Source organism: Haliotis cracherodii, unplaced genomic scaffold (genome assembly GCF_022045235.1).
Source record: "Haliotis cracherodii isolate W230 unplaced genomic scaffold, xgHalCrac1.p SCAF_4, whole genome shotgun sequence".
NCBI lineage: Eukaryota > Metazoa > Mollusca > Gastropoda > Lepetellida > Haliotidae > Haliotis > Haliotis cracherodii.
The window spans coordinates 53,905,241-53,927,802 of NW_027266297.1; the positions used below are offsets into that span (position 1 = coordinate 53,905,241).

At 40.7% G+C, this 22,562-nt stretch overlaps 1 protein-coding gene across 4 annotated transcripts in view; it reads left to right on the plus strand.

The window, feature by feature from the left end:
* LOC139478962 (zinc-regulated GTPase metalloprotein activator 1-like) overlaps window positions 1-5,447 on the plus strand; it is a 31,918-nt gene extending 26,471 nt beyond the window's left edge. For all 4 annotated transcript variants that reach the window (XM_071261680.1, XM_071261682.1, XM_071261679.1 and 1 more), the window contains exons 11-15: window positions 2,010-2,066; window positions 2,491-2,551; window positions 3,090-3,224; window positions 4,166-4,292; window positions 5,287-5,447. In XM_071261680.1, coding sequence (XP_071117781.1) covers window positions 2,010-2,066; window positions 2,491-2,551; window positions 3,090-3,224; window positions 4,166-4,292; window positions 5,287-5,351 — 445 coding nt within the window. In that variant the 3' untranslated portion in view covers window positions 5,352-5,447. The remainder of the gene's footprint in view (window positions 1-2,009; window positions 2,067-2,490; window positions 2,552-3,089; window positions 3,225-4,165; window positions 4,293-5,286) is intronic.
* Window positions 5,448-22,562: the final 17,115 nt, after the last annotated feature.

A 22,562-nucleotide genomic window follows, 5' to 3' on the forward strand; every position in this document is an offset into this window, starting at 1 on the left:
CAAAACAACTGGAAATGTACTAGTCTGGATTTGCTAGTTTTATCTCAGTGCTCAATACAAAATGTACTTTACAGGAGGTAATTTGTAAGCACTTTCAACATTCAAAAAAAAACTAAGTCCAAATTGACATGGCAGAAACAGGCATTATGCAAATTAGCCTGGAAAAAAGTTATCAAAACAACAATACAAATAACAGCTATGTTTATGTACATAATAATAATGACATGTAAGTTGTTGTTTGAGAAGGGAATATGTTACTTTTACGTTCTGATATTTTGACGATGATTCACTATCCCACAATGCCACTCACAAATCACTAACCACTGACAAATCACATGCACCTGGGTTTCAAGCACCTGTTTTCACCTGTTGTCAAGGTGTCATAGGTCATGGACATTCACCTTGATCTACTAACACCTGGTGATGCTCAGTTTCACAATAGTCTGTTTTGTTCATATTTTTACACACTTTTACATGTAAAAAGACATAAAAACCTTTGATACGCTGTATTTGTGCCAAGGCCCAATTAGTACTAATTGAGTTGTTTGAATCTTTATATATTTTGTATATTCACTGCATTTATTTAAAATCTGAGATCGAAAAAACATTTGTTTTTCATATCCGTGAGTACTTTAGGTCCCTGTACCCCATGCTTGTATCTCTGTTGGAGGTGGTGGAGGGTAGGGATTCCAGACCAGACTAGGTCCCCGTACCACATGCTTGTATCTCTGTTGGGGGTGGCGTGATTCCAGACCAGACTAGGTCCCCGTACCCCATGCTTGTATCTCTGTTGGGGGTGGCGTGATTCCAGACCAGACTAGGTCCCCGTACCCCATGCTTGTATCTCTGTTGGGGGTGGCGTGATTCCAGACCAGACTAGGTCCCTGTACCCCATGCTTGTATCTCTGTTGGGGGTGGCGTGATTCCAGACCAGACTAGGTCCCCGTACCCCATGCTTGTATCTCTGTTGGTTGTGGTGGGAGTCCAGACCAGACAAGGTCCCCGTACCCCATGCTTGTATCTCTGTTGGGGGTGGCGTGATTCCAGACCAGACTAGGTCCCTGTACCCCATGCTTGTATCTCTGTTGGGGGTGGCGTGATTCCAGACCAGACTAGGTCCCCGTACCCCATGCTTGTATCTTTGTTGGTTGTGGTGGGAGTCCAGACCAGACAAGGTCCCCGTACCCCATGCTTGTATCTCTGTTGGGGGTGGCGTGATTCCAGACCAGACTAGGTCCCTGTACCCCATGCTTGTATCTCTGTTGGGGGTGGCGTGATTCCAGACCAGACTAGGTCCCCGTACCCCATGCTTGTATCTCTGTTGGTTGTGGTGGGAGTCCAGACCAGACAAGGTCCCCGTACCCCATGCTTGTATCCCTGTTGGGGGTGGTGGGATTCCAGACCAGACAAGGTCCCCGTACCCCATGCTTGTATCCCTGTTGGGGTTGGTGGGATTCCAGACCAGACAAGGTCCCCGTACCCCATGCTTGTATCCCTGTTGGGGGTGGTGGGATTCCAGACCAGACAAGGTCCCCGTACCCCATGCTTGTATCCCTGTTGGGGGTGGTGGGATTCCAGACCAGACAAGGTCCCCGTACCCCATGCTTGTATCCCTGTTGGGGGTGGTGGGATTCCAGACCAGACTATGTCCCAGTACCCCATGCTTGTATCTCTGTTGGTTGTGGTGGGATTCCAGACCAGACAAGGTTTCCCATACCCCATGCTTGTATCCCTGTTGGGGGTGGTGGGATTCCAGACCAGACTAGGTCCCTGTACCCCATGCTTGTATCTCTGATGGAGGTGGTGGAGGGTAGGGATTCCAGACCAGACTATGTCCAAGTACCCCATGCTTGTATCTCTGTTGGGTGTGGTGGGATTCCAGACTAAACAAGGTCCCAGTACCCCGTGCTTGTATCTCTGTTGGAGGCTGTGGAGGGTAGGGATTCTAGACCAGACTAGGTCCCTCGACCTTCATTTCAGCACCATATTATTGTGCGGGGTTGTTGTAGGTGCAGTCTGGATGACGTGCTGGACGTGAATGCATACGGAGGTCAAGGTCATGCAAGGTACAGTACATGTACCTATGTATATATATATACGGAGGTCAAGGTCATGCAAGGTACAGTACATGTATATATATATATATATATATAAAATCCTAAAACATTGCCGACTGTCAGTATTAAAAATGTCAAGTGTTTAATTGTTATTTCGAATGTAATGAACTTTCTAATTGAAAATATTTTTGTCCTGTGAAGAATGAATGTTTCCAGCATCTACCTCAGCAAATACACTGCGTGCTGTTATACACAGTGCCCCAGCCTTGAGTGTCTGAGGGCTGTCATTTGAAATTAACATATGTGTGCTAGTCCAAGATTTATGATAAATACCTGTACACACACCTGCATATTTACTTTTATTAATGTATAGAGATTTAATATTTTAATTAAAACATAGTCAGACAACTCACAATGAATGTCATGTTGTCAGTATGGAAGAGCTGTTTGAGAGCCGAGGTTTCCACAAGGATGAGCAACACCATATTGACAAGGTGAGCTATACCATACTACTCAATCTTTGTTTGCTGGCGATTAGGTGCCTTTTGTTTGTTTGTTTGTTGTCAGCAATATTCGAGCCATATGTTGACAGTCTATAAGTAATAGAGTCTGGACTAGACAATCCAGTGATTGACATCATGAGAATCGATTGCATCCACGCAGCTGGGATACGATGACATTAATCAACCAAGTCCCGTTAGTTGCCTCTAAAGACAAGCATAGTCCCCTCTTGCATGGGTTGCTGAAGACCTACTCTACTGGGGATCTTCATGGGCTGCTCACTCTAATAGTGTGGGTTTGAAGCCCGGATGTGACTCAACCAACAAAGTACTAGAATTTGAATATAAATAAGAACTCGTAATCCCCCAAATAACATTTGTTAAGATAAGTTAGAATATACATTATAAGTAATATACTTGGACTTCCTTGTTTTGTTGAATATTCATGAATCGTCACTCGTCTTCCTGCCCCTGATAGTGCTGTGATGGTCATGGTAGTCAGTACTGCATGATGTTGTTGGTGTTGTTTCAGAGTGTGCGGACAGTTACAGTAGAGGTGGAGAGGGAGCTGTCACAGTCAGCGCTGGAAGACTTCCTGCAGGACCTTTTGTGGGAGAGGCTGGTGAAGACGTCGGAGGGAGACGTGACGGAAATACTCCGTCTGAAGGTGAGAGGAAACTGATGGTATATGACTTCGGACATCATACAGTCTCAGATGGCCATGTTCATCCTGATTACTCGTGCTATAACGAGGGTTTCGGAGTCACAAAGACAATTGTAACTACTCAGATGATGGCTTGTTTGAAGATAAAGTTGTCTGTGATAAGTGAGTGAGATGTTTTACAGTTGTTCTTGTGATTAGCGAGAAAACTACGAATGTTTAAGCATCCCAAATCCCATAACACAAGGATATGTATACAGGATGAAGCTTATGATATCAACTACTCACAAGAAGTTAAGGATCATCCAATTCGTTGATATTACTATTGTTAATCTGCAGAATGATATGAATGAATCAGGTGGTCCTTTACTTCTTTTGAGTAGTATACATTAGCATCATATTATCGCAAACCCCTGGTGTGTTGATGAATACATTTATCTTTCCAGGTACATGTACTGTCGTGCATTTGTCAGACATACGCAGCATCAAATTTTTGTTTTAATAAGCATTTCCTACAAAAGGCAGTTCCCACTATAGAGGGGTGAAAAGAGCCTGTCAGTTGCCTCCTGCATCTCCTGTGGGGAACATTTTCTCTCGCATTCTGAGACTTCTTGTTGGAATACTTGGTTTACTTATCCACGTGAACAAAATTACACAAATGTTGAATAAAATGAAGGTTTTTTTTTGAGAAAACTGTTTTTTCTTCCAGCTGGGTCTGTAAGCTGATTTCAGAAATCAAAAACCCTTCCAAGGTGATCCAGTACAGGATGAAAAGAACGACTTTTACTTGTCATACCAAAACCACTTAATCATTTTACCATTTGTGTTAAAATGCTTTGAAATAAATATCATGGTTTTAAGTTTTGTTTTCATTTTGACCATCACCCCAACTGTGTTTGAAAGTAGGATTTTGTGGTCTGCTGTACATGTTCCTCCTTTTATTTCAGGGTGTTGTATCGATACAAGGCAATCCGCGGAGACTTGTACTGCAGGCGGTGCATCAGTTGTATGACTCGCAGGTCACAACGCCGTGGGAGGAGGGAGAGTCTCGCACCAGCAGGGTTGTGTTTATAGGTAGGCCTTTCAGAATGAACATATGTACCAATCTCATTAAAATAAGATCTTTTACTCCAAACAATACATCTCTGCATAACGATCTGATAACTCTTCCATCAGTGTTGTATCATGTGAACTTTCTAATCATCTTATCTAATCATTGGCGTTGAGGCTTTTCCATGTTCACATTCAGAGCAGGATTTCTTGAAAAATAAATTTAAACAGCCAGTTCCGAATAGATATAATAAGGGACTCACCATTATATTGTTGTGGATATTTGATACACCTTGATGTTTCTGTACAGGATGTTGCTCATAATATCAATCACTAGTTTGTCTGGTCCAGACTCAATTATTTACAGGCTCCAGTGATACATCTAGAATATTGCTGAGTGTAGCGTTACACTCAACCAGATTAACAAATGATATACTGTAAATCTTGAAATTAACACGAGCATGAATTAAATGCGAAAAATCTGAGTGGTCTTTGTTCACATTAATGAAACTTCGCATTTATGTATCCAAAATGACTATCACCAATAAGACGGATTTTGATTCGCATTTTTGGCTAGGGGTTAGCAGTCGTATTAATTTAGAGACGCATTAATTTCAAGATTTACAGTATATAATTTTAGTTACACTTACTTAAAACTATTGAGCATCGTTTGACAACTTTAGATATAAACTTTATGTCAAACCGTAAAACTTGAAAAGATAAAATAAAGTTGAGTTTCTTTGCTATCTTTTGATTTTGAAACTTGTTTTATGATGTATTGTATGTATATTGATAAAGTATTCCAAAAGGTCGGATGGGAACCAGCATCCTTGGCCCAGATATGTCCAGTAACAGCCAGCTTGGAATCTCAGTTCCCTCCTGACCATAAGTGTTTCATGTCTCCCAGACACATATGTAATCTTAAGTTAAGTTGATGATCTTTGACCAGCTGAATGAGACAGATGTATGTAAGAAGCAGCACTAAAACCTCTAGCTTAACATGGTCTTATATTTTCAGGGAGAAATTTGGACAAACAAGTGTTACAAGATCATTTAAGGAAATGTGTTCAGTCCAACAGATGATCCATGGAATGTTTGACCGAGGTCTTCAGTGTGAATATTGTGAGGATGGACTTGTTTTTAATTTCACCAATTAATGTACGTCATAAACTGACCATTCGAGACTGTAATAAACTATCAAAAGTATTTCATCTTGGAGTTCATCTTGGAGTTCATCTTGGACCATGCTGTTTGTGAACAGAATCATACCTCAGATTTTCTTGGTTTTCTGGAAGTTTTTGGTTGTGTTCATCCTGTATATCCTTTCTCTGACATATATTCCCCTTCCTTGCAGTATATTTCTGCCAATTTCTGTTTATTTACACAGTTTACAGCAGCTCATTGTTGCTTCCTCCGGTTCTTCTTCAGGACTGGCACTTTCAGTGGAGACTTCCTCCTGTTTGGAATTCTTAGGCCAGTGGGTATTCAATGCAAAACCAAGCTCCTTACAGGGTTCCTATGTGGTTGATGGTTTTGTTTCTCACAGTAGACTGCATCCTCTCTGCATATATATTTTGGCTGGACTAACGAGTCTATGCACAGTACAGTGAAAATCAGGGGTAGCGCAGGTCTTCAGCAACCCATGCTTGCTGTAAAAGGCGATTATGCTTATCGTAGGAGGCGACTAACGGGATCGGGTGGTCAGGCTCGCTGACTTGTTTGAAGCATGTCATCGATCCCAATTGCCTGGATCGATGCTCATGATATCAATCACTGGATTTTTGTCCAGACTCGATAATTTACAGACCTCCGTCATATAGCTGGAATATTGCTGAGTGCAGTGTAAAACAACAAACAAACCGAACCTTTTTGACACCACTGTCCGCGCTGCGCCTGCCACCATACAGAGAAGACTGTAAGGAGGGTACAGGCTAAGGTGGATACGTCCCGGGCATCGGGGCACGGGCTGTACAGTCTGTTTCAACTGTCTCTGTTCCAGTACTGTCTGTTTGTAAAGGTAGGGAAGCTACAGCACTGTGTAGCGTCAGGTAAGTATAAAAACATTGCATTTATCCCGAAATGGTCATTTTGACACTTTTAGAAACGGTTACAAACTGCTGATTTTGCTGAAACTTTATGCACATGTCATCATTGTGATGTCATCGTTAGAAAGCCATTGAATATTTAGGAGATAAACGCACTGTTTTGAAATGTGATGTTGGTCCACTGTAGATAAGTTACCTCTTATTTTAATTTGAAACCGAACACGTTCACGAGGTTTGAAAAGTAAAAATATGTCATTTCTTGAAATCAGCGCGACAAGCTATTTCTTTGAATTCAACTTTACATCTCCCATCGTAGGGGTTACAGGTTGTGAAAAAATGATGAATTAATCAATTTTTCAAACTTAATAAAATAACCGGGTTTTAGTTATTTTGCAGTTGTACTTCATAGCAGTTTGTTTGAAATAATTCCTCAAAAGTAATATATATTACAAATGACTATCTCTCCACCCTGAACTATAACCTGGCTGAACTTGACTTCCTTCAGTTTCTCGTGGTTGTCTATGGCTGCCAAAGTAGTTGTTCACGGTGACAGTGTCTTTTGACCCAGGGGACAGCCCCGAGTTTTAGTTGTGTTCAACATTAGCCATGTCAACCTGATTTACTTGGGGAAATCAGCCATCCATTGCCAGTGGCATGTTTGAAAACCGCAGCAGACGACATGAGACTGACTGCTCATTATTGTGCCCGGTGATTATGTGGCCGTGACACCGTGGTTGGGGTGTGTCCTGCTATACGTTTCATCATATTGGATAAGCTATTGTTCAAAATTAAGCTTTAAGGTCATGGTAGATTTGAACAATGTATATAGAAGTTTTGACTTAGTGTAGGACACGCAGTACTGGTCAGGAGAGTAGACTGAAATGGATGTTGTGGCCGGGCATTGTGGTATTGTCATGCATGTCATGATAACATGTTCATAGATAGATTGGATAGTTTTCTACATCTTTGGCAAGACCCCGTGTACGTTTAATACGCGCCACAATTCAGATCTATCAATAGAGTCAAAATCCAAAGAAAAATCTACAGTGTATACACTTTACTTCTCTTTTTACCTAAATAACGTTGAATGATAGATGCAATAATAACATATTGACAGTAGTGGAGTAGCCCCAACGAAAATCAGCCTGGGACTGAACACATTTATCACACGATTCACACCAAAACTATAATCTCTTATTTAATGTTAGTATAGACTTTACTCAAAGTACTAAGTATTGTATACCTCTGTAGTTGGCTGGTATTTTAGTATCACCTTGTTGTGGAGGGGAACAAGAACACAATGTGTCCACATAGAAGGAAAGTATGAAGTATCAAACATTGCATGAAAGAAAAATCAACACTGGACATAATACATCCTGAGCAGATTTGAACATTACAGCTATACCAGTTTTTAAAGAATTAATAGAGTTCATAACTTCCTCTTGGAGAATGGGAGAGTCAAGAATAGACTCTGCAAGCTGATCTGTGTTCGTATAATACCTTTATCTTCGGTGTCTGTATCAGATTTAGTTTAAAACATACCATGAAAGTACTTGAACCATTTGTTTATGTTAATGTCCGGTTTCGGAGTTGCCTGAGTATGCTTCAACGAAGACCAGAACAGTTTGCCATTATATATATATTAACATTTTGATGTCTTCTTGATATTGTCTTTTTTATCACGAATAACACTTGTACATTGATTTCTTTGCTTTATATAATTATTTAAGGATTTCATTAGTCTAAGTCTCTCTGAACGGTGATACTGACAGTCTTGATCAAACCAGGGTTGATTATGAACGTTAGTAACACAAGGTCTTTTCATGCACTCTGCAGCAGAACTGATGGCATCGGATAAAGCTTGAACCGTAATAGCAATGTTACCAGAATATATATCTTCCGTGGACTTTTCAAACAGGGATGCTGAGTCGGTGTTGATGAGATTGTCCCTAAACATAGATTCGTTGTTGTCATTCCACCTGAAGCGATACTCTGCATTACTTGCACGTGGGTCTTGTTGAACATGCTTCCGTTGATCAAGGTCACGTGACTGCAGCCTACACGTACTTGGCGCGTGTTTTGATTCTGACCTAGTTTCAACGTTGAAGCGAGAACACTATGTGAACAGACGAGTTGTTGTCGATGGCACTCGCTCTATCGCACCAATAAATGTACATTCACCTTTACCCGCATCACCACCACATCTGCCATTTAATACATGTAGATTCAAGACACTGCAAAAGTTTAGTAGTGTTTTTCCAAACTGGTTTACTATATTATCAAATGAATATCGTGTAATGTCAACGTTGTCACGGAGGTAAGAGAAATCTTCTATTCCTGATCGTTCAGCAATCTCATCGGCGATGAAGTCTGGATCTGTGCCTGTTCTGGCGCTGAGGTCGCCTCCAATCAACGGGTGTAAATCACCAAAGTCATTAAGTATATTTATTAGAGAGCCAACAGTACTCTAATACCACACGTGGATGGCTTGTCAGTATACCAAGACGACCCAGTAGAGCTTATATAAGCACAGGCCATCAAAACATCCTTTTCCAGATTGAGCAAAGATTTATCTAGGATAATGAATATACAGCTCAGGCCGATGATATGGCTTTTCACGTATTGAATAAGTGAGTGTTTAATCAATACCACAATACCTCCAGACAGTCTTCCACATATTAGCTTTACTACCTGGTAGAACGTATTGTTGATAGTCAGAAAAATATTGATCGCATAAAGGTTTCTTGCACCATGTGTCACAAAATTAAAATAAGATCATACCGTCTAATGAATTCGATAAAATGTAAGTCAGCAATTTGGGTCAACAGTCCTGATATGATCCCCAATAATATGTTGGATGGCTGTGTTCATCAGAGTGTGTTGGGCCGCGGCCCAAACTCAAAGTACTGTCGGAAATGCTAGAAAACTTCTTTTTGCCTGTTAAAAAGGATATAATTTTTCACAGACTGTTGCTATTGAAATATCGAGTAACTACCGATCGCCCTACCTGTGGTGTGAAGTATTTCAGTCACAAGGCGTCCTATCAACAAGTTTACAGGAGACAAATTCGAACGAAAACCAGAAGTTTACATTTATTCGAAGTCCAATGATGGCAGTCTGAAACAGACTATAGGAATATGAGCATGTGACTCCGTTATAATAACAAGAATGTAGTCTTCATGAACCATCTAATCCACACACAAAAATCATTTTGCAAAAATTCTAGATGTGCATCTTCTAAAATGACAAAATGACGGTGCGTTTGTTTTGTTAACATTGCTTCCATGATGCATGTTACATTACACTTGCATAGCCATAACCATGGTACACGATATGGAGTCTGTACTGGGAAATATATACAAATTCTTTACACTTTAGAGAGATAGATTGAAAACATTTATTAATTTACCGAACTGCCCAAGCTATATGGTTTTCAATTCATATCATTAAGTCTACGTTATGATAAATAAAACAAAACAGGTATAGGGGTGGTCTCAAAAACCAAACTGGGGCGTAAAAAGATATTAGACAGCTTTGTCACAGTGTGATTAGGCGTATAGTGTACAAGCTTCATGAGCAGAAGGTAACCCTGACTTGAAGTAGAATTTGGGAGGAATTAAAGATACAATTAATGTTAATTGCACTAACTATTGCCCTCAAAGAGATGGGATTTCGATACACTGCCCGAGCACTTTTTAGGGGAAAATATTCCATCCTGTCTACGAGGTCACATTATCTCCGAACCATTCAAAACTATAATAGTCAGGGCGTCCAAATAATTTACCTTGATGAATCATTCCACTGACTACATATGGCTGTCGGCAGATGGACAAAAAGCACCCATTGACCATCAGGTAAAGCACACTACAATCCATGATATGGAGCTTATTGATGGATGTGTGCTAGTTTTCGAGGCGAAAAAGAAAACTGGTGATTTTCATAAGAAAATTATAGGAGGTGATGTGTTCATAGACTGGTTGGAACTTCAGCTATTGCCCATTTTAAGCAACGTCAGTGTTATTGTCATGGATAACGCCAGTTAATATAACGGCCGGGAATCAGATACTGTCGCCCAAACCATGAGTAGTCTGAAGGCGACCATACAGGAATATATGACATTGTCGACTTCAGACCATATGAAACGTAAGTGAGCTCAACCATGTTGTGGCGATCTTGGCTACGTGTAAAGGGTTCTTTGCAAGACATAACACAACATTCAAAAGTACAGATTCATATACGTCACCAGCGGAGATAATTACTACCTCAAGAAATCATCTGTAGAACAACAAATACTTCTGGATTCCAAAACCACAACCCTCCAGTACTCATCCAGTTTCATAGCTCTTTAACTAGTCCATACTTAGTTACTTAAATTAGGAATTTTTACGTGCTCTTTCCGACATATGCGTATTTCGCGCACGGGCCCGCCAGGCCATTTGGTGTTTGGTCGAAAAGGGTATGTCCGGAAAGGTGAGGCAACCTAGGTCTTTTTAGGGTTGCTTACTTAATTTGGAGAACAAATTTGGAATTTTGAAATATGCCATCGTGTTTTCAAGCAAATAATGCAGTACATATCCTTAATCGCTACCCCATCAACGCACATGTCAATTAAGTATAATAACAGCAATATTTTGAGACCACCCCCAACTCGGTGACATTTGCACCTGTGAGAATGCACTGGACGGTGGGTGTGAGGTCATCACCTCGGGACAGGTTTTAGGTAATTACCTCAGGTTATAGGCCATTTCATACATGCATGACAACTCACTAATATGTTCTAAGTTGATCACCATTTTACCTGTAAAAGTATATTTCAAGGGTAATCACAGAGTCAGTTAGGACAGGGTAGATTAGGTCAATTTGCGTTATTTTGATATATGCCCTTTTTATAGTCCCATGACTTGTATTTATTAAATGAAGACAGAAAAGCAGTTTTCTAGCATTTCCGACAGTACTTTAGCTGTGGTCTGTGTCGGAAGTTGACACTTTCGGGATGTCGGATGGGGGAGACGCTGCTGCTTGAGACGGTGACGACTGTGACATTTCTGGTGACACAACAGAGACAGTCTTGTTGCGTGTTAAGCTGGAGATTATTAACTCACCGTTTTCATAATAACCTCTTTTAGTTTGTAGTTTGAATCGTTGAAGTGCTTGTCTCTAACGTTTTGTGAGATCATTTGAAATTCCTTTTCCAGAATCTTTGAGTTGAGATCGTAATGAAATAGCCTGTATCTTATGATCCAGATTTGTGAACCGATCAATGAGTGGACGAGGTGGCTTTGACCCAGACGTTTCAATACGATGCATTGTCACAATACTAGTGACAGTAAATATAGGCCAATCACCATCTGCAGAATTCAAAGTGTCACATACAGTTGACTTTAAAGATTGTGTATTTTCAATACTTGATTGGGAAACGCCACAGAGCAGAGACGTTTGTTTCTGCTGTACTGTTCAAGGCGGTCAATATTGTTTTCTATATTATGTTATTTTGTTGACAAACCTGTGTCGATGGTGGCCGAATGGGCACGATCTTCCACGATGTCTAGACGATCCGATTTGGCATTAATATCAAGTCTCATAGTGTGTTGATCTTTTTAATTTCTTCTACACTTGTAACTGTTCCATACTAATGATTCATTTTCGCACGTCAGATCTGACAGCACGAATCTCTCTTGACAGATCAATTTTCTTCACTCTAATAACACAAACATTAATGACGTCAGTTTTCAGTCAAAATAAAGAACAGATCACTGTTTTGATAATAGTCTGTTTTCTTCGTTCCTTCACACACATAGTCAAGCACATACCGATCTTTCTGTTCTTTTTATAATATAAGAAAGCTAATCCATAAACCAAGGATATAATGTGTTGCCCCTGTTGTCTTACGTAAACGTCCCTTTTCTGATTACCCAAGTGATTCCTTTGATGTAAATGCATGTACGCACGCGAACACATCCAGACACACCAAATCCGTTGCGCTGTGATGCTCATTTAAATTCAGCCGCCAGCTATGTCCCCAGTACCACATGCTTGTAACAGCCGACAAATGGGGATCATCGGGTGTTGGAGTTGCTCATGCTCTCAACCACTGGTTCGACTGGCCCAGACTCGATTACCGTAATTCCTCGATTAAATGCCCGGGCGTATATTTCCTCCAGACAGTCTTTACCCATGGCGTTTAATATGATTATTTCAAAGTACGAAACGTAACGGGTCACTCTCACCAAGTTCGTCCAGGTTCGCCCCAATTATGTTTCTAGGTTTGTCAGCACCATACCCGTGCTCGTGGGTTTCACCGAAGTGGTAAACGTCTTAGACCTGCATCACCTGGGGCTTTCCTCCCACATTAAGCTGACACGCCGTGATATAACTGGAATAATGTTAAAAGCGGCGTTAAACCCAACTCACTCACTCACTCACTAATAAATAGTGCATTAACAAATACATTTCCAACACTATTCTTGTGTTATACAATTGTGTTATAAAATATCCTTCCTTATTTCCGTGCCTAGATTAAAAACATTCCAATGGCATTGTAGCTCACCTACTGCATTTACAGTGGTTTCTCATTCTGATATTTTCCACAACTAATGTAGGCATTTCAGTCAGTGCTACTTTTAGTCATCAGTAAGGAAAAATAATAAGTTAGATATGAGTGTAGTGCGTAATGTGGTATGTCTGGTGTGGAAGGTCAACGGCTGGTTAAGCGAAACAACAATATTGGGTTGGGCGTAACCACACGACACACAAAAAACCCTCATTCCCATCATGGGCCCACTTGCTCAAAAGATTCTTCACGCAAAGACTATAAAAACCAATAATGTTTCAAGGGCTTCATGTAACACATTTTTAGATGTTGTAGGGACTCCATGGTGATCGGTGTGCACACACAACTGACGTCATCAAAAGCTGTGCACATCCGGAAAAGGAGTCTGGTGCTGAACGTAACATCAACGTTCTGAAAGGAAATGATACTGTGACACATCCTGATACTGCATCTTCTCGAGACAAGGGAGATAACTGACTATAAAAGTCCAGTTTCCACCATTGCCTAACTAGGCTGGAATTCCGGAGTTGCAGTTTGGCTGGAGCCTATGCAGAGTGCATTAAAATCGCGAAACGAACTAGACATCCGGTTCGTAAACAACATGTATTTCAGCGTGCAGATGTCCGTCGACTGCAGGATTTGCAAAGCCATGTGTACCGTCAACTGGGTGTCGACAGATATTTTGCAAATCTTTTTTGTTTTTGATCAAGGTGCTCAAGTGATTTGATGCACTTTGCGGGCTAAGACCCGTTTTATTACAATATAGATCTTGATTATCGATCAGATCACCTTCACTGGGTGCCACCATTTTTTTGGAAACAATGCAAGCGATGGAATCTTATTGGTCAATAGGAGGGACATAGAAGGGACACGACTCGTAATAGCCACTGATGGCGCTACGATCGAACCTGGAAATTCCAGCCTTGTTCGGCAAGGGTGGAAACTGGACTTTTATAGTCAGTTAACTCCCTTGACCTCTGGAATATGTGATACTGAGAATGATTGCTTGACAGCCTGGCGGTACAAGTTCAACATAGAACCAATTAGATGACGCCCTGAAGTTGGCCAAAGGCAATAGAGTTCAGTCCTTAGGGTCATCACGCAAGCCATTAGCCCTGTCGTGTATGAGTGAGTGAGTTGTGTTCAATGTCCCTTTATCAGTTCTTTAGTTGATCAATGTCCCTTTTTAGCGCCAACCCATATATGACCTCAGGGAACACACCTAGGTTTATGTATTGGTTGGTGCCATCATTACCATAAAGCAACCGTTTGCCAGTGGCTGAATGTGGCAGGAACACTTAGGACTGACGCTGCCTTTACAATGTAGTAGTTATCGAGCAGGGTTGTTGTATGGTGCTGACAAACCAATGATCATAAGAATGAATCCAGGATTCGAACTGAGACTAGAGTATCTTGTCAGCTGAGGAAAGCAAGAGTATATAGTCAGGCCTATGAGCTACCGTATCATTACGTTTTGGTGAGACAGGCATTTTGAATGTTTGGTGAGGAATGTATTTTTTGTGTCCAGGTCAAGGCCATGTCAAATGAGTGAGTGAGTAAGTTGGATCCTTACGACAGCTAACCACGTGGCTACCTCTCCATGACACCTTGTCTCATTTTAACAACGCTTCCCCCAAACACAAGGGTCTGTAGATAGGGTTGAACGGGCAGGAAAACAAATTCTCGAGCTCTCGTAGGTCATAACTCACGAATACGCTAGTACTTGTAGAGGAGGCATTCAAAGGGGTTCGGGGACTCACACAGACAGACAGACAGACACACACATACACACAGACATACACACACAGACACACACACACACACACACACACACACACACACACACACACACACACACACACACACACACACACACACACACACACAGACCCAAACACACACACACAGACCCACACACACACACATACACAAGAGACACAAACACACATACCGTAAATATTTGAACTTCCTAAATTTCCTGCAATCTGGGACTTCATCTTGACAAAAAATTCAGCTCAAAATTTAGCAAATATATAAGAAGAAAAATCTACTTCTTTCCTGAAGTTTCAAGTAATAACTATAGAAAATTTGAAAAGGGATCATTACAAGGGCCAGGTTGCAAAGTTTCCATGTCTGTTCAGACAGTGGCATGTCGGTGAAATATCCATATGAAGTGATCTGGTCCAGATGTCGGGTAATATGTCCGACATCAGTTTCTTTAATTTTTCCTCCTTTTGTCATAAATACGCATCAAGTACTTGTGTATATTCGTATGGCTGGGGACATTGTACTGTGCATTGAGCGCAATCACAGAACTCTTTAAATCCCTCTCCTTCAACAATTCAATACCACCACGGTGCCAACTTTCTGGATAGAAATCATAAATATCTTTAGAGATTTTTTATGGAATGTGCTTAGTTTTCACTACAAAAAATATTCAACAAAATATTCATGATCCCTAACTTTTTTGTTTAGTACTCAATACTCTGGTTTTTTCATGCCATATTTAGGATAATTTTTGCATTATTAGATTGATAATTATTTAGTTGATTAAACTTACTTTTTACAAATTTCACAAATGAAACATGTACCATTATTATCGCCAATCCTGTGAATTCATAAGTCGATTGTATTTCACTTGTGGATCCATAGCTGACAATTATCTTTGAAAGCTTCATCTCGGGATAGTTTCTCATCGTCTGAGCTATGCCCCCTCAATATGACAACTGTATGCCACAAGGTGAACATACAGTTTTTAATTTGTTGCAGAGACTTTAAAATATTACCACACTTTGTATCCGTTTTGAACTGACATGCCTCACGGCGTCACGTTGTCTCCTAAAAGGGACGTAACTCACATACACCAATGGCGGTAACTCTCCCTGATTACTTGAGTACTAATTTACTACTCGAGAAGTGGCTCAACGCAAATCGTAACCGGGTATCCGTTTCAGTCCTACAAGGCAGTGGACATGTGGCCGACAGATGAGAAAATATTATTCCAAAACTGGCACTCACTAAACACTAGATGAGACGTGAGAAGGAGGAACTTGGAGGTAATCCTAGCTCTGTAATGCTCCTCATTTACCTTCTGACATCCACTGGTCGATAATACGTACACTCTTCAAACGTGGGATGCTGATTTTGCGCTTTCAAAAGGTCTTGTGTGAGTGGGTTTAATCTCCAATTACATGACAATGTTTACACAATGAAGACTTGATGACGCGAATTTTGACTTTGTAAAGTTTGATGACAGTGCTGACTTTGCTCGCCATAAGCCAAACAATTCTGAAGCTTTGCTAACTTAGATTTTAAGTGGAGCCAAAGGCCCATGTGTGAGAGTTAATTCAAGAGTTTTGCTGACTTGTTAATGGATGTACCTGATCAAACAGTGACTAGAGTTCAACTTGCATTCTTGTGTCGAAGCCTTTAGGTAGTGACAGACGCTGGACAGACATGAAACGGGTGAACGCTGTTTCTAAAACATAATCTTACCCTATTCGTTTTGGTGAGACAGAAATTGTGAATGTTTGGCGAGGGATGTATTTCTTGTGTCTAGGTCAAGGCCATGTCAAGTGAGTAAGTGCAAAAGCTGGATCCGAACGTAAGCTAATCACGTGGCTACCTCTCCATGACACCTTGCACCACTTACAACAACAACTCTCTCTCTCTCTCTCTCTCTCTCTCTCTCTCTCTCTCTCTCTCTCTCTCTCTCTCTCTCTCTCTTCTCTCTCTCTCTCTGTGGCGTGGACGGGTGAATGACAATAACTTCATTCTCCTGCTCCTGTCTCTTCATTTGTAAACGTCTATGGCCTGCATCACTTGTCGTGATATGACTGAAATACTGTTCATAGTGGCGTTCAATCAAACTCACTCACTCTGGTAATGCATAGAAAGAGCTCAACAGCTGTTGAAATGCACACATTTCCCCATTTGGCTAGTCTAATATGTTATCATATTTTATAACTGTACATAATTTAACGAAATGGCATTCCGTGAAGCTTTGGGAATAAAATGTGCATCGTCTTTGCAACTGATAAGAAGAAACTTTGTCATTTGATCGGCGCAAGGATTTTTTTCTTGGCGTTTATAACCCAATTGTATTGTAAAACTAGTCTCAATTGATAGCATTATTTCCGTATGAATGTCATTATTGACAACAGCAAACATTATTGGCTTGGCAACATCATATATAACCGTTTAGCTGTTTGATACTGCGCTTCAGGGCATATTTGGATCAATGGAATCTTCTTCCCATGCAGTAGAAACACGCATGGCAAATTTTGGAATATAATGGATGACATATTCTTGACAGTGAGATGTCATATGTCTTTAAGCTAAATGTGATACAAGAATGTTCTAATCTTTTATGAAAGGAGAAAATGTTCTGTGATTTAAAAATTGATTGGATTCCGTTTATTTTTTTAATACAATTATTTTAAGCCGAGAGAGCTTTCATGTCCACATTTTTCCCGTGGGGTGACTTCAGAATGGTTGCATTGTCAACCTCAGCGTGGAACAGACAAATGTCGTGGTTCTGTTCCATCGTCATATTTGTGACTGTTGTGACGTGTCACAGTCAGATTAGTGACCCACACTACCTGCTCCTGGAGATGACGTCAGATTTCCGCCACTGTTTCATACGGTGCTACCAACACGAGGGGTGTGGCAGTTTCACGTTCTCACCCCAGACGGCCGAGTGTTTGGGGTATCTGACTGGTTACGAGGACGAGGTTTCCGACCAAAGTGGATTCCAACAGTACCGTCTGTGCAGGTCTCGAGGTAAGGTTAAAAGAAACCCATTCACGGTAACTATAGTGACCACATCCTCTCAATCTCTTTTAGTTTTCGAGTATTTAAGAAAGGGATATAGAGATTTTGAAAATGTGTATCGGGCCGCCATGATTTATGTGGAATATTGCTCCCTTCTGCGTTAAAAAATCACTCGTTCACTCATTTACAAGAGAATAACATTTTCTTCCACTTCGTGTTTTAAACTGGTGACGACACTCGCAATGCATTACGTAGGTAGAGAACAGGTGGCTGACGTTTCTAGCTCATTTAAATTCAGCCGCCAGCTATGTCCCCAGTACCACATGCTTGTAAGAGCCGTCTAATGGGGATCATCGGGTGTTGTAGTAGCCCATGCTCTCAACCACCGGTTCGAGTTGCCCAGACTCGATTAACGGATTTCATCGATTAAACAAGCTGCCGTTTACCACCGGCGTTTCATAGCAAATATTATCATGAGAAGAATTCCGTGCATATAATCTACCTAACGTTTATTATTGCCCTGGCGGTTATTTGAGGTCCGCCGTTGAATCGAGGAAATACGGTATTTATAGCGGGCTACAGCTATCATACTGATGACAGCATTTACTCAACATTGTAATATTTCAAAGGCAGATTTGATCATGTAGTTCTATTCACACAATATTGTATCAGAAGGCTCAGGTCCATTCTCGCGAGACGATCAAGAAAATATTTTGGTTCGTGTTCCGTGTGCTCTGTGGTATCGTTCCTGACTTACATGATTATCTCCCTTTGGTGACTAGGATGTCCGAAATATGAAGGCTTCATGCAACTGCAGACAGAGCTGTGTGTACAGTTTATCAAAAGCAGTGTCACCTGGAGTAAAGCCAGACAGTTGTGCTCGCTCCAACACAGTCACCTGGCTGTCATTAACACCGTACACAAGTTCAGAGCCATCAAAAAGTCCTTGACTACAGGTGAACCATTTCACATCAATTAAAATGAATCGTGTATTTTGTAAATCGAAATGAAGCCATAAAAGATTTATTCCCCAACGAAAACAAGAGATGTTTGCCGGCGATATTAAGTGAAATCCATGAGCAGGGCTCACAGGCGACAAATCCAGGATTCGATCCGGCACTGCACGCTTAACGACCATCTTACATGAACAATAGCATTTTTGATAATGTTAATAGATGTGCAGTTTTATAAGTTTTTGAATGCGAGAGTGATATTTGTTGAACATTACCTCTGATTGTGGAAGTTATTCCCACTACAGGTTACATGTGGGTCGGGATGAGACGTGACAGAAGAAAGAAATACAGGTGGGTCAGGGGTCAGTCTACCTGGGCCCCGTGGGGTCCAAAAGACCCATCCTACGGCACAGAGAAGTGTGTGGTAATAACAAAGAACGGCGCCGGAGATGTCCGATGCAGCGACTCTCTCTCTTACATCTGTGAAATGCAAATTCAAAGCAAACATCATAGTGACGCATGATGGGAGTGTACCCTGTTCCGTTCAAGGAAAATACCCCAGACAGGGGTCAAAGCCAAGTCGCACTTCAAAGTACGAAATGTAAGCGTCATGCTTGTGTGGTGTGAATAGTGGATAAAAAATAAATTCTCAAACCGAATGTAATACATATTTTGTTTTGTTTTTAAGCTTTTACTTAAAAATGAAGTTATACTTTTCTTGTGTTCTATAAGTTCATAAATTACCTTCCTTGCCTAGATTTAAAACATTCCAATGGCATTGTGGTTCATCTTGTGCATATATAGTGGTACATCCATTCTGATATTTTCCACAACTAATGTAGGCATTTCAGTCAATGCTCATTTTAGTCACGACCACACGACACTCAGAAGAACTCAGAAGAACTCAGTCTTATCTTAGGCCAACTTGCAGCAAGGATTCCCCACTTCCTGTCAGGGGTAACACATTTGCTAGATGTTGTACGGACTCCAGTGTAACCTCGAAACTTCGAGAATATAAACAAATAATTGAAATAACGAGAAGTTTCGATTATAAATAAATATAAATGCTAAGCAAAGTGGCACCATTAGGCTTTCGTAATCAAGGCATCAGTCTTCCATTTGAAAATGGAAGCACTTAATTTTAGAATGTTCATTTTTGATTAGGCATGAGACTAGTATGGGCGCAGAATCCATAATCCATAATTTATAAATATAATTTTCATTCTAAGATGGACATCAAAATGGAAGACAATTATATTTCACCCAATGTGCTTCTTGGACCATTTCGTACAGAAAGTTATGCACACGCATTCTTGAAAAAAATATGACAAAATGTAAACAAACACGTCCCAGTTTATCTCATATTATGGTATATCCTCTGCCCGTCGAGAGCCGTGAAGATCCGGGGTAGAATAGGTCTTCAGTAACCCATGCTTGCCGTAAATGGCGACTATGCTTGTCTTAAGAGGCGACTAACTGGATCGGGTTGTCAGGCTCGCTGACTTGGTTGTTGCATGTCATCGTATCCCAATAGCGTAGATCGATGCTCATGATGTCAGTCACTGGATTGTCTGTTTCAGACTCGATTATTTACAGACCGCCGTCATATGGCTGGAATATTGCAGTGTGCGGCGTTAAACAACAAACAAAAAACTCTACCCGTCGAAACCGGGATAATTTCCGACCATAGTTGCATCGGCGGCTAGTCACGTGACCCCTTTTGGAAATTCATACCACGAGTTATAGATATATGGAAAGCTCATTTTAATGTGCATTTCTAATGTAAGCAATGACATCAACGCGCATACGTTTTATCCGACCGAAGAACTTTACCCCCGGGTTCCAAATGCATTTTTTTTATGTCATTAGGGTATAACCTCTGTGACTGCATACTATAAGCTAGTAATTTGACCTACATCAAGGAATTCACTTTGGTACTTCCGATACGAGCCAAATTCATAAAAGTATTTTTGTAACCCCCGTCTGTCCTAAGGATAGGTGCGATGTGATGCGAACTAACAATACAAGGTCAACTCGTGACCAACAAGTGCCATTCAGGGATAAACGGAAGGGAGTGCCTTGCTTCTCTTGAAGGATTCCATATTAGCCTATGAACACGAGAACTGTTGCACACAAGAGGGATAACTCTTATTCTACCCCGTAGGCGCCATATCATTGCTTGCTTAGTCCTGTTGTAAAAGTATTGAATCTCTCTGATATAAATTCAACTCGTCAATTCTCATCGTTTGTTTATAAATGATAGGTTTAATTCTAAATTAGATACAAAGGTTTTTTTCTTAGAGATTCACTCGGAGCTTGTTGTCGACATCTTACGAGGCAAGGTTGTTAACTGACTATGAAAGTACAGTTTCGACCCTGGTCGAAATAGGCTGGCATTATGGAGTTACATTTTGGCTGTACTAGAGATGTTTATGCTGAGTCCAATCAAAATCGCGCACCGAAATCGACATCCGGTTCGTAAACTGTCGTGCAGATTTCGGTCGATTGCAAGATTTGCAAAGCATGTGTAAGGCCCAAATATTCCAGCCTAGTTCGGCAAGGGTGGAAACTTGACTTTTAAAGTCAGTTAAGTCCCTTGCCTCGGGGAGATGGTTGTCGAAATCCCGGTCCCTGCAAACTTCTATAATAATTATCATTATTTATACACGGATCTGTGGAACTGTATTCTGTTAAGAATCACAATTTGTATTTTGCCCTTTCCTTGCTTGAAGCGACAATTTAGAACTTAATTTACATGGAAAGCGTTAACATATGATATACAATCTCATGTGTTCATTGCAATTACATTTTTAAGGAATGCTATATCCACCATGTATATTCAAACAACATCGTTTGTCCATTGTGATGTTCAAACCCTGTTTGGATTCCGAGTTAGTATTGGTCTCCAGTAGCCTATGCTTGTCGTAAGGGGCGACATGACGGATCGAGTTGTCAGACTCGGTGACTTGCGCAGATCGTTGCTCACAGTATCCATAGCTGGTTTGTCTGGTCAAGTCCCGATGGAATATCGCCGAGCGCGTAGTTAAACAACAAACATTCTTACATATTCGAAGGCCAAATTATACCATTGATATGGAAGATTTGTCGCCTCTCCCACAAGAACCATTGGGACTGCACAAAATAAGAACATGACTATACACTGTGTCACTGAAAGAAATTAAACGACTCCAGCAACTTTTCCTGATGGATAGAGTCACAAACAGTAAGAGCCAGGAGTATCGACCAGAGAGTATACTTACTTCTTTTTGCTTTGGCACATTTGGCAAAACAAGAACCAGACTCCATGAAATCAGAAACAAGACTATATGTTCCTGTATTTGAAATTTGCAATACAGTGCTTTAAATCTAACTAACATCCTCAACGAAAATAAGTTTCTCTAAATGCCCAACAATATTGATAAATTTCAGAAGTCACCAATAGTTTCATTTTCCTATAGGGACACCATTTCATCCAGGTTGCAGAATGTGGACTTGGGTTGTAAATTCCACTACTTGTGGATGCCAAGAGTCGTCATACTTCTTCAGCAGCCTATATCATTTGGGATCTACACTCTAAAGTCATTATGGATATGTTGAAGAATATGCCAAAACATGGTCAGAAAGAGAAGATGAACCTGTTGAATATCTTTCAAAAGGAGTTGTTGTCATCGGTTGATGCCATTTTTTAGGAATAATTACAACCATCAAGGTTAAATACATTCAACAAGGTTTTTAACTTACTTGGAGAAAAACAACATTTAATTATATCAATATCGTGGCTCCAGCGATCTTAGTTACCAAGATCTCAAGAGATTTTATTCAGATACCAGCCATTTTTCAAGATGGCCGCCAAGATCGTCAAAGGTCAAATTAACGATGGGACTCAATCTAAACTTAACCGGACTGGTATGATGTATGTTGGTGCCAAATTTCATGTTTTTAAGTGCACGACCTTTTTATAATATGGCATGAC